Consider the following 13,548-nt stretch of genomic DNA (forward strand, 5'->3'; position numbering starts at 1 on the left):
CTTGCTATTCGAAGTTTTTTAGCTTTTCTTTTTTCAAAAATATTTTTATTTCAGATTGTAAATTTATTTTTAAAATAAGACTTATGTGATGTGAGCCTTATTCAACTAAAAACAAATGCATGGTCTTAGAAAGAACAAAGAAAAAAAATCCAAAGGTATGACCCTAACTAGTATTTCTTTTTCAAAAAATTTATTGATTTGATCGAATAAATCAAAAGGAACTGTGTATTTTTTTTTCCCAACAAATGGATCAAGTATCATTTCTTCAAATATCAAGAGAGGTAGTTAAATTATACCCGGTATTAAGAAAAATTCTTATTCTTAAGAAATTATATGATATTTATTCATGATTCAGAAAAGTTTTTTAAGGGAAATCTTTTAATATTCATCATAATTTTGGTCGCTATGCATAAAATATATAGTACCAAAAATATAAGACTGCTTTTACATTAATTACATTTTTGTGACAGCATTGCATCATTCATTCATAGATATTGAGGATCAAGAAAAAGTTCTCATTATCATTGGCCATCCCATGTGGACTTATCTTTGTTGGGATGCATAGCGACCAACATTATGATGATTCAGGATCGATGGATCAGCAAAGAGCCAAGTTTTCACGACTGACGGCAATATCTTGAGGAGCCAAATATTCGATATTGAATCGCGCCATCGGGACTAAATGCTGGATTTCATAATGGAGTGGAAACCTTTGCACGTTGACTGCAGCTTTGTATTGTATTGATCGTTCAACACCGTAGAAGTGAATTTATCCTGGAACAGTCCATCATGGTCGACCACATCAACCACAAACCTCAACTTTCATCTTAAAATTCAACTGCATAAATTCCCAACTGCAGACAATCACCGTCGTCCAATTATAGGACTAGCCTGATCTAACAAAGCCTGCCAAGGCTCATCCAGGCCTAAAAACTCTGGAAAGCTAAGCTCGGAGCGGCCATTACAAAGTCGGAAAGATGGAAGAGAGAATGTTCGTTGATAAATTATTTCATCATAACACAAGTTTTTTATTACAGTTACTGTAACCCATTACAAAACCATGAACGCAGCTCTATTCTTACCATGTTACACATGCAATGCAAATCACACACACAGCCTGGATAAAATATATACACTTTGATTTTCTTCTGCAAATCTGACATAGGGAAAAAATTAAGAGGAAAACAATTTCCAGGATCGGATATGAACCTTGGCTGCAATCTGTTAACTTAGTACAATTTTGTTTCTCTACTGACACAGCTGAAATTCACTCCCCACATTTCTTGCCGAGGTTGTAAGGTGCCACACTCATTACCCTGCATCATAATGTATGAAAATTTTAATTAATTGACAGAAATATTTTCCACCTTCTGGCTACGAATATGGAGAAAGCCCAAACGGTTTGAAAGGACATTCCTCCGCCAACCGGTGTAAATTGCTCACAAGTAATCTTCAAACAACTAACCAAAACCAGCCATACAGACATCCGGAAACTCTGACAGACATAGTTTAATCATAATTTTTAAGAGAGACCGTCAAAATTACAAGCAATCGATGACAAGGAATTTCCAGAAGATAAATTGACACACTGGATTGACGATCAAATTATAAATTTCTCAAAAGTAAAAAAATTCCAGCTGCCATGGTGTAGATATCATGATAGGACATGGTATTGCAATAGAGTGCAGCTAGAAAAGACTGAAATGAACAATGAGAAAATTGCTGAGAAAGCGGACCTACATGAATCAAGGTATATCTAACAAACACCCAACAATCTGCTGAAGGAAATATTTTCACTCCTCCAAACAGAAAATATAAAAATAACTTTTCAAGAGAATAGCTCCTACTGCCTTCACACTTGCCTGGTGGGTGTTAATGTTAACAACTTTACCTTTCCTTGCGCTTCTCCAAAAATCGTCCCAAGGAGGCTTTGCGAGCTTGAGGAATGGCTGCAACAAGAAAAATGAGGGCGTTATCTTTCTCAGAAAGGGTTGATTAATGGTCCGAGAGGCTATTTCTGAGTCAAGAAACCCCTTCAGAATAAGATTATAATTCTCTAATACGCTAATACGCTAACCTAATGTATTGAAAATGTCAGAGACAGATTTTAGGCAAGTGTTTGTCCTCTCAGGTATAATAAGTAGACAGGTAAAGGTACATGGAGGAATAAAATTAGAAGTTGAGCAAATTTGAAAATGAAAATAATTGATGTTTATATGGAAAAGAGGCATAGTGCAACGGCACATGCCGTCACCTAAAAAACAAGAGATTCTGGCATCGATCTCGCCAGTGGGACTACCTGTACCCATTTATTTAGAATTTAGATTCTATTACCTTGTATAAGGTCTATGAGGCTCTTTTGTAACCCCAAAAGGAAAATAAATAATTGATTTTTTTTCCCCATAATCTGGGTGCAGAGAAGAAGCTCTAGATTCGCCATCTTATCTTTCTTGATACATTCCTTGTCACATTTAGCTCAACTTTCTGACAGCATCATAATATTCTGACAATTCCCTTGTTGCAACTTATTCTCCTTACCAGTGCCAGTCACAGCTCTCATGACATCCACTATTTTTGGAGCATCAACAAGATTGTCAGTTAAAGGACTCGCTGAGAATCCTTCAGTAGTTGCAACCATCAGATTATTCCCACTTGATTCTAAGTCAGGTTTGCCAAGAGCGGTGGTTGTAATGCCAGTGTGTGTAGCAACAATCAAATCATCAGTGCATGTGGATGAGGATCCACTACCCGACTGAGCGGTCCCTGTATGGGAGGACACTGATAAAGGACTTGAGAGGTGAGACTCGTTATTAGGATGGACCAAAGCAATATCGCTGGCAATATGACCAGAAGTTGGTCCCTGAATAGGAGAAGCCTTCGCAAGAGTTAGCAATTTATTAGCCATGGAAGTCTCATCTCCTGCCAATAACATAATAGCTTGCGCCTGCAAAAGTGGCAATAAGTATCATAAGTCCATCTATTACTTAATTAACCAAAAAACAAAGGCACCAAAGGTGAGAATCTTTATTTGCATGCATCACTTCCATCTTGACACTTACTTAATTCAGTGAACTATTTTTTGCACTGATAAGGAAACTTTTCAAAGTTAAAGAAAAGTTTTAACTAGGAAAAAATTGAATCACAAGTGTTATTTTGGTCAGAGAATTTATATAGATCCCTAGGTGAACTATTACGAAACTGTAGAGTCAAATCACGACACTTAACATTTTCCCAAGCTGGAGGTTCTACCTGAAATTTCAACAAGAAAAGAGGCAAGGGTTTATAAACTAGCCAATTTTCTTGAATTCGTACAGAGGGAGAACAAGCAGATATAAATACACGTCAGAGTGTAACCTTTTCTGGGGAGATATCATTGTAGACATTAACTGTTCCTGCATAGAAGATAGTCAATTGGGCCGGAGGCTCTGCAGACTTCACTCTACTCCTACACCAAAAAATTGAGATAATATTTCAACCATCTGTTCTAATTACTCCCATTCATTCAAGTACCATCGAAATTAAAACCTATGGGGGCACCAAAAATATTAGTTACCATGGTTCAGTGATTCCAGCTATGAAACCATTAACAGGAACTGGATGTGGAGTCAAAATGGTAATATCTCCAGGAAATTGCTGCTTTGTGGTAGCAGTCAAATGAGACTTAAGGAGATGCTTGCTTGAAGATAATGAGTTCACTTGATTTGATACTGGTAACATCTTTGCTTCATTACTGTGGCTGGCGAACGATGCACTGTATGGAGCAGGATGGGATGCAAGAGACAAATGGGGAGCCACTTCGGTGTCATGATTAATGCGCTTCTAAAAGGAATGAAAGAAAAGCATCAGTAATAAGAGAGAGAAAATCAAAATGCAAAATGTCAATTTGTCATTTCTAGACAGGTACTGTATATCTTAAATAGAAAGAAACAGAAATAAAATCGTATTATTAGTTGACCAGTTATATTCACTTTGTTAAACTTGTTTGCACACGCCTTATTGTCAGGGTACACTAGGTGCAATACACACTCGAAAAAGTCGCACTATGTTTCAAATAGAAAGTTCTTGAGTTCAAATCTTGTTAGTGAAGTTTATCATACGGCTTTATTTTTTCTTTCATTATCTTCAATCAAATTCAAGGGCTTCCCTTGTAAAAGAAAATGAATGGAATATATTATTAAGATTATGATAAATATCAAGGAAAAATGGATGTACTATGAATTGGGAGAGAGAGAAACAGGAGGAGAGAATAGGGTGAAGAAAGGGAGAAAATCATGGCGAGTAGGTGGTTATTTTGTTACCAAAATGCAATTAATTCAATAATGGGTAGCAATATAATCTCTCTCTATATATATATAGAAATAATAACAAACTCTTTTGGGGGCTCTTGCTCATCTACCTCACAAAGCTCAAACCTCATGAAACCATGTCGTCACTTTATAGGCTTTCTCAAGAGAACACATCAAATTTGTCAATAGGACTTAAATACAGTAATTTTTTAATATTTGATATACTTTTTAACAGTTTCAAATCTTTTATTATAAGAAGGCTGCTTCTTCAGTGAATATGTTTTGATTTTCCACACCATACATAACTACTTTGGGCCCTTAGAGTCCCCTCAATCTAATCTGGACCGCCCATTTTTATAAGTTTTAAAATTTCAAAAACACCCCTAATAAATTCACGATCTGATTCCTTTGTTATATAAAATGTGATTCTTGTCCACAATTCTTTCCGTAAGAGAGCTGACAATGAATAAACAGAGAGCCGACAAACAAGCAAGAATTTTTTTATCCTACTCCACCGCTACAGATTCTGGTTAGCGACACTGGGAACCGGCAAAGAGCTGCTGCCATCGGAGTCTCCTCGTCGGCGTTGGCCAGCTGTGGTGGCAGAACCCTCCCATTACTCGGTTGGGCTGACACCAAGCCCTGGAGCTTCGCAGGGGCGCCTTCGTAGAATGCACCGACGCCGAACCTCCGCTCGATCTTCAGGAACTCCCCGGATCTTGCATTTCTGTCACTAATTTCTCTCTCTCTAGAAATGGACGCTGAGGAAAGAAAAGAAATGGGCACAGAGGAAAGAAAAGAAATGGGCACAGAGGAAAGAAAAGAAATAAACTAATTTGCTACCGTAAACATAAAGCAAAAAGAGTGTAGCAGCACTTCCTTGGAGGATGTTCTTCAGGCCAAACAGCAACCAATAAAATTGTTGATGGTTCAAAGCAGAATAGACTCGGCAGTAAATTATCAAGGGTAGATTCTAGGCCACAGCTCAAATTTCGAGTCTCTCTTCATTGCCTGGTGTGCACGGGTACATGGTAGAACCAGAACCCGTTGGATCCTATCCTAATGGGTAGGTTCTGGGTAGTTCCAATTAGAGATTGGGTAGGGTCCGGGTAGGACAATTGAGAACCGGTGAAATTCGGTTCCGATTCCAGCTTGTAGGGTACCCAGAACCAGAACCGGAACCGGAACTAGTCCCTTCTATTTTATATTATATTTAAGTACAATAATCAAATTAAGAAGGGAAGAAAAAAGAAATAGCTGCACTCAAGACAGTAGGGTAGCTGCACTCAAGACAATATGTTTCCCCTAACTCCTTACTCTCCTCCCACCGCACCTTCTCTCTACGTACCACTCATTCGACGCCACATCAGCACATAGGCACTACCGGATCAAATCCAACGGTCCAAAGGGATGTCCATCATGCGCCACCGTGTACCTCTCGTACAAGATCGCCCCTCCGTTTTCCTCTTCCCTCATCTTCCTTCTCCGTTCACTTGCCTTTATCTCTTCACTCGGTTGCCCCTCTCTCATACCGTACTCTCTCGTCTTCGACTCTTCTCAAGATTATAGGACATGTTGTAAGGACATATTACTCTTTGTTGTGTGAGATTGTATTATAAATGTTTAATTTTGTGGATGTATTGATGAGACATATTATTCTTTGTTATAGATGTATTGTGGATGAAACATTTTCGATTTTATTTAGCGAGATAAAAAAATTTACAGGTTCCAACAGGATACCCAGAACCTGTGATATAATATAGGTTCTGGATAGGTTCCGGTTCTAGGATTCAACAGGGTAGGGTTCGGCTCCAAAATCTTGGAACCTGATCCTTACAGGGTAGGATCCAAGTATCGTGAAAAAAAATGGTACTTGGAACCAATCACCTATGCAGGAAAATCTTACTGAAACAGTAACATTTTCTCTTTTTTGGCAGACAAATTTCAGAAAGGTGATCATTAGTGTTAATTCCTCCAATCTTCTGCAAATTTCGATTTCTGTCAGACACATCTTACTTTTCTTCCAATTCTTGAAGCAAGGATATTCAAAAGTACTTTATCCTCATTGGCCGTGAGGGCTACTATTGAAGGTTTGTGGGATGAAAATGGGAAAGTAAATAAAGAAATACTTAAAAAAAAATTATGTAAAATGGACAGTCCATATTAAATGAGAGGGGATGTAACTTATATTGGTTTTGTACGGTGTGGAAAAATCAAAATTATGCACTGTAGAATTTGGGTTATAAGAAACTATATTAGGAAAAGCTTATATTTTCAACAATATATATATATAGAAGTCGTTTCACTATATATAGTAGAATATACATAAGTGTACTTACAGTGAAATATTTTAAGGAATAGCAAATTTCCTTATCAAATTATTAAGGATATAATTTGCATGACTTTATGTGTATATATAAATGTCGTTTGGCTTTATATGGTGAAATATATGAAACTATAATTATAGTGGAATGTTTCAATGGACAGGGAATTTCCTTTATCTAATTACTATGGAAATAATTTGCATGGCCTTTGTGGACTTGATATATACACATATACTATGCATGCTTATGCAGTACGAATACCGCATATTATATCAATTTAGTCGTATCACAAGGTTTCATTAGGTTTTTTCTTTAGTTTATTTTAACTTTTCCAGTTTCTTCTCCTGTGCCACTGGATCCTATGAATAACTTTTATGTTTATAGCATTGGCCGCTGAATCTGTCCACAAGGTAATGTATTTTCTTCATTTTCTATACAAGCAATTTGTTTAGAGCATTATCTTTTCATTGAATGCTTTGCTCGATAAGTTCATTACCTGCTCAGAGCTACTAAGAAAAGTGATATTTGGTCACATGTTTTCATTCAAAGAATAGTTCACTCTTGGGGTTAATTAATTGGTTATTTATTTTTTTCACATATTTGCCTGATAATCTTTTATTCATTTTTTTTAACCTATAGCATGATCTTTGAGACATTAGGGTGGATTCCCCATAGAGTTATCCGCGCAATGCGTGTGTTCACCTAGTTTATAACGATATGGGTGAAAATTGAAATTGAAAATACGACGCAGTAATTGCCAAAGCTTTTTTTTACATGCCTTGCAGTTAAAATATATTAGCAAACCACTCATCCAATATTTATTCCTTAGTAAGATTCACTTGTCAAAAGTGCTTTCTTGTGCCACATTGCTCAGATCGAAGATCAACCATTTTCTTTACTCTAGAAATTGATATCAAATATCTGGGAACAGTGGCATCCAGCAAGGTGTTTTCCTGCTTCATTAATAATTTGAAACCAGCTTCTTATTTAGTGAATCCAACAACTAATGGGGAAGGATATCTTTCGACATGCCACCACAGTAAAGAGGTCAGCTGGGTGCTTTCAAAGCTAATGCACTAACAGAACGATCATAAAATGTATCACAGAAGAAAAAAGGGGAGGAAAAAGAGTAACAACCTGAACTTTAACCACTGAACTGTTTATAGAGTTAGCTACTCGGAAAGGCATGAACCCTGAAGATATGGGAGGATCAGAAACAATCCTGTTGTCTTTGTGCTCATGAGGAGTCCTCAATGACGTCACATGAGGCAGGGCAGAAATTTTGTTCAAGAAGGGCCACTGGCTTGCTGATTGTTTGTTATCCCCTGAGGAAACACCTAAGCAACCAATATCATTCAGCTATGTTCATTCTTCAGGTTCCTTCATAATGAAATCACATAAATTTGAAAAAGCATTGTTGCTAGACCATCTCAAAGTTGTCTTACATTGCAAAACCTAAAATTAGCAACCCCAAGATAGATGCAATGATCTCGGTTTCTCACTAGATGGCCCAGTGAAAAGCCAAGAACACCTTTATTTTTACAATGTTTTCTGCATTGTATCAAACACTGGCACCCCGCAATTTTGTGGAAAGCTATCTTAAATAACAGTCAGCTACATAAAAGCTGTAATTCTAAAACAAGAGAAGCCAACATTCTCTGACACATTTATTTTTTGTTTTCCTGATCTCCCACTTAAGATAATACAAAATCTGGAAACAAAGCATTGACGCTAACACGGGGAACAACAGTTTTGTGAGAGAAAAAAGATAGAAAGAAAAACCCATGAGTGAGATTTACAACCGATTCCCCCTCCACTAATCAAAATAAAAACTATAACAAAAGACAGAGAGGAACCCATGACAGTTGTGTACCAAATGGACATCAAATTGCAAATTACACACCTCAACAACCATATCTTCACACACATTTATCACCATTTTCTGAACGAAAAATAGAACAAAAACTCATAAAATTCCGCATTCAAAACATACCAAAATCAGAAAAAAAAGATTGACAAAACAATAGACATACCCAAAATAGATGAGCAAGAATATCCATTCAGACACTAGCAGATTAACTAGACAACTGCATAGAGCAGCTGTCAAATCAACATCTCTAATCCAACTAGCGTTGACTGACTGCATCCAAATAAGATTAGGCAAAAATCACCAAAATTGGAAGAAAATTAAACTTCAATGGATCGTAATTACCAGGAGCACAACTATTAATGGACAGAAGCAAGACAGCATCGTTTGTTTTATGGTGGAACGCGACATAGCAACATCTTTCCGTAGGAACATGAATTACCGGCAATCAATCGTATAGCAAGAACCCAGAAACCAGAATCAATTAAATTAATCATGGGCTGAGAAATAAATAAACCCAAGTAAGGGACGAACCAGACTCATCGCGGTCGCCGTCGTCGTTCTCTTCCTTCAGCGGGGCTGATGAACTCTTTAAACCTAAACCAAGAAAATCTCTTTCCATTTCGCGGTGGACAGTGAAATTCGATCTTTTGACAAGTACGGAAATTGAACCAGACCCACCCCCAAAGTAGAAAGTGAAACCTCCGGCACCCTTTCAGTCTCTTCCAATCCAATTCCTGCCGGATTTGCAGGGAAAGTGGATTTCACCGAAACCCATAAACGGGGCACTCGCGTTTCTAAGCCTTTGAGTTGCTGAGGTTTCACATGCAAATTCAAAGAGAGAGAGAGACACTGGACAGAGAGAGAGATTCCGAAATTCCGCAGAGACAGAGCAGAGGTTCTGCTGGGAGGGAAGGGTAGGGAGAGGGGGGAGCTGCCCTGTTGGATCACATGGGTGGAGAGGAGTGTAAGGGTCGGCAGATCTTGGCCGTTCATCTTCTCGGCCAATTATTATTTCTCTCTACTGAAAGAGAGGCAAAAGTTGCTGACGTTACGGTTCATTCCAGCCGCTAATTTTTTCATTTTCTTTTTACTTTAAGAAATAGCGTTTTCACGATATCTTAACATAAATTTTCTCCGATGACAGAAAAAATATGATATCTACATATATAAAAGTACGATTAATATAGATAAAAAAAAATGAGGTATTTACCTAAAATTATTCATGGTTTGTCCGTTTTGTCAAATATATCCTTTTTTTTGTCAAATATATCTCATGGTTTACTTTTTGCATCAAATCTATCATGGCGTTATCTTTTCTGCCGACATCTAACGGCGGTGCTAACGTGGCGCCTACGTGGCAAGTGTGGCCCACTATCTCTCCACGTGCCACGTCAGCACGGCCGTTAGATGTCGACGGAAAAGATAACGCCGGAATAGATTTGATGTAAAAAGTAAACTATGTGATAGATTTGACAAAAAAAAACATATAATAGATTTGACAAAATGGACAAATCATGAGTCATTTTAAGTAAAAACCCCTAAAAAAGACATAACAAAAATTCTATAGATGAAAATGCGAGTAACACATATTAAGATATTGTTATGCTGTATTGTGTATATTTGATACTAGAAGCAACTTGTTCTACGCATAGAAAATTTATACAATGACAATTTATACACAAAAAAAATTTAAATGAGCTCCATTACATCAAACTCGAGATATTTTTAATCCTATTAATGTTTTATGAAGTTAATTAAATATATTGAGGAAAAGAGCATGAAAGCAAACAAAAAAGAAAAAGAAAAAAACCAAAAGGGCGGTGAGAGAGGGAGAGAGAGAAAGAGGAGAGTGGGAGCGGCTGAGACAAAATATGAACAATGTTTTTTGTAAAATTACCATACTCTCCATAATCCAATGATTGTTATTAATTGTAATATTTTGCTATGAGGGCATTTCTAGAAGTTGAAAGTTACACCACTAAAGGATTCTCCAATATATGTATTATAGATATTGATATAAGAAGAGCATCAAAAAAAGGATATAGTGCAGCGACGCATTCTTTTATCTGATTATTTAGAGATTTTAGGTTCAATACAAAGTGGTGCTCATTTATTAGCTATTAGAATTTTTATTTCATTGTATTAAGTACATGGACTTCCCTATAATAATAATAATAATAAGATATACGAAGAGTGGTAGATATGGTGTAGGAATTAGGGTGTCAAAAAAATTATATTGAATCGAAAGTGATGTGTAAAATGAATTTCCATACCTTCTATTTATAGGATGTTCAAAACATTGAACTTGCAAAATATCACATATCTCGACGAATTCTACTCAATAATCGAGAAAGTTTATCGATAAACTACAAACATTGAATGTAGAAAATATCTTCTCAGTATTTAGAGACTATGTATGTACAAAGTACTAATATAAAAACAAATAGATACACGAATATCTGATTTAGAATTAAATTCTTTGAACAGCCGAAAAAACGATCAATATTAGTTGAGATTAGCTAATGAAACTCCCACAACATTACTGCTCAGCTTTTATATATATTATGACTAGTCGACAACTTCGCATCGCGTGATAATTTATTTTATCAAAATTTTTATATGGCCAAAATTAGATAATTAATGATGAGTACAAACTAAAATACATAGATATAAATATATATATATATGTTTTTTTGTTGAGTATATATACAATGTATACTACAAATATTACAAAATACTACATACTGTGAAAAGTTTTTTCGTGGTAGCAAATAAATGAGTAATATAGTCATAAAGAAATGCAAATGATATATGTAACGTAAGTCCTGTAATACGATCCCAATAGAGATGGTATGTATAGTCGGACAACCTATCCTATAGGATTGCAGTGAATTCATGTGGGTTGTTAGGGTTGGTGAGGTTCAGACACTCCTTGCTATTTTTTTTTTTAAAGACACAATAATGTGCTACACTGAAAAATGGGAGATATCGTTTATGAGTTATGATGTAAGTAATATTAAACTAACTAAAAAGATGATGAAAAGAAATGAATTTTCGTTTCATATTTATAACGCTTTTAGGACATTGAATTTAGAAAATGTCTGATATCTTGAGGATTTTTTTCCAGTTATCGGAAATATTTTAATACTTTCTAATAAATTAATTATATGTTATCATATACAAATAATATGGACGAATATCTAAAATACATTGATTATGACACAAATAAAATTTAGTAAAATTCACTAAACTAAAATTAATAGATCAATTCAATATGGAGATGAGAGTTTCATAGTTTAGCTACATGGTGCTTTTCCCTTTCGCTCCCCGACGCTGCATGATTACTCTTGGAAATCGTATCAAGTCTTCTTGATGTCCTATATACATTAAACATAGAAAGCCCCTTCTCAATATTCTACATACGTAGATTAGAGACAACGTATTTACAAAATATTAATATAAAATTGGACAAAAGCATGAATCTTTGATTTGGAAGTAAAATCTTTGAGCAATTAAAAGGACAATCAATCACGAGCTAGATTAGCCAGTAGAGCTGCCACGATATGCTTCTCAACTTTTAAATGTTATAATAGATTGGTTGACTCTAGTTTTTTAAGATTAAAACCGGGTGCATGCCCACTCGCTGCGCAGGTATGTGAAAAATTTAAAAATTTATTTATTTGAAATTTATGGGAAACAATTTTTAACTTATCAAGATAATTTTTTCTAAATATTGTTTTAATATTTCTTCATGAATTGATAAAATTTTTATTTTTAAAGAAAATATTAAATATTTATTTTATGAATTAAGGAAATTATTTTCTTTTTTTCCAGTTAAAGAATCTCTTTTTTGTTTTTTAGATTTTTAATATGATACTATGAAAGATAATAATTTCATTAATGATGTTAAATTTTTTAAACAACTTAATAGACAATCTTCACAAGCTGAGATTTTTTAAAGAATGACATTGTGTTTGTTAGAGGGAAAACTCCCGATTTGACCTAGGGTTAGATTAGTCTGATTGCTTGGGACTAGTTTGGAATCGCCAATAACTGTTTTCATAGGTCATTAAGTCACTTATCAACCCACTATGGGGTCAAGATATTCACCTCCTATGGATTTAATTTTTCAGTCTTTGAACTAGTGATCCAAGTTCAGGGGCTCTATTATAATCCTAGCGCTCGCAAGCAATAGTCTCGCCCCGAATCGACACCCAGTCCTCTGATTCATATCTTAACTTGCCAATTTTAAGATTAATTTAAAATCCAATTGGTTTATCCTAAAGTCATTGGTCTTATTATATATGTACAATAATTACAAGATGGGCCAGCATACATTCACATTTGCCCATATACATTCATGCCACACATGATACAAATATCCATTCTTACATTATGTACACGGCCACATTCATTCATCACATATATTGTGGGCCATCAACAAGCAAACGGGCCGAGTGGGCCTACAAAGTGGGCCTAAAGCTCAAAAGGGTGGGCTCCGAGCCTCTAGCCTAGAAAAATCTAAGTGTTTGCTACGTCTACTCTTTTTATTTACAAGTTTTATCTTTTCCAATTTATTCCTATTTTTACTTGAGCCAAATGTACGGATTATCCATTAATTCCCCAAAAATCTAATAAAATGTCGTGAATCACTCAAGGTCAAGAATGACCTTCACTTTAGATCCTAGGACAGTCTAGATGAGTGAATTATCCCAAAGACCATGAATTAAGTATCAAATATAAGTGATTAACCGATTTTAAATTCCCTTCAATCAATTATCACAAATATTAGACACTTATTCAAACCATTTCGATTTTTGGTCAAGTGAGGACTTAAACCATGATTAATCGCCAACTCTAAGAGTCCTAATACCTCAAGGTCCCATGAACCTTTTCAATTAGATTATTCTAAATGAGTGATTAAATCCCAATTCCCATGGATTAAAGTCAAGTGTAAGTGATTAACCAATTTGGACTCCAACTTGTGAAATTAGTCCTTAGTTGACACTTAGGCCATACCAAGCACATATGCGGCCACACACGTACCATATATTCATCAATTCCATAA

General features: G+C 35.6%; 1 protein-coding gene across 5 annotated transcripts; it reads right to left on the reverse strand.

The window, feature by feature from the left end:
- Nucleotides 1-980: 980 nt before the first annotated feature.
- LOC116199543 (protein TIFY 6B-like) lies at nt 981-9,449 on the reverse strand. 5 transcript variants are annotated; one of them, XM_031529929.1, is made up of 9 exons: nt 9,012-9,449; nt 8,644-8,750; nt 7,748-7,947; nt 4,797-5,047; nt 3,554-3,819; nt 3,355-3,445; nt 2,539-2,944; nt 1,892-1,949; nt 981-1,316 (listed from the first exon to the last, which is right to left on the reverse strand). In XM_031529929.1, exons 4-9 carry the CDS (start codon nt 4,851-4,853, stop codon nt 1,268-1,270), a joined length of 927 nt encoding a protein of 308 aa, XP_031385789.1. In that variant the 5' UTR covers nt 4,854-5,047; nt 7,748-7,947; nt 8,644-8,750; nt 9,012-9,449; the 3' UTR covers nt 981-1,267. The 5 variants fall into 5 exon arrangements, with proteins under 5 accessions (XP_031385789.1, XP_031385788.1, XP_031385787.1 ...); XM_031529928.1 differs by lacking the exons at nt 4,797-5,047; nt 8,644-8,750 and having other exon boundaries at nt 1,863-1,949; XM_031529927.1 differs by lacking the exons at nt 4,797-5,047; nt 8,644-8,750 and having other exon boundaries at nt 3,554-3,816; nt 9,012-9,448.
- Nucleotides 9,450-13,548: the final 4,099 nt, after the last annotated feature.

Source organism: Punica granatum, chromosome 3, assembly GCF_007655135.1.
Source record: "Punica granatum isolate Tunisia-2019 chromosome 3, ASM765513v2, whole genome shotgun sequence".
In the NCBI taxonomy this organism is placed as follows: Eukaryota; Viridiplantae; Streptophyta; class Magnoliopsida; order Myrtales; family Lythraceae; genus Punica; species Punica granatum.

What these genes read in the sequence shown, in the direction of transcription:
- LOC116199543 (XM_031529926.1), bottom strand. Translation starts at nt 9,099, where the DNA reads ATGGAAAGAGATTTTCTTGGTTTAGGTTTAAAGAGTTCATCAGCCCCG. An exon ending in GTTCAGTGGTTAAAGTTCAG is followed by an intron (nt 3,820 to 7,747) that starts GTTGTTACTCTT and finishes CATTCCTTTTAG; the next exon opens with AAGCGCATTAATCATGACAC. An exon ending in GAGAGCTGTGACTGGCACTG is followed by an intron (nt 1,950 to 2,538) that starts GTAAGGAGAATA and finishes TTCTTGTTGCAG; the next exon opens with CCATTCCTCAAGCTCGCAAA.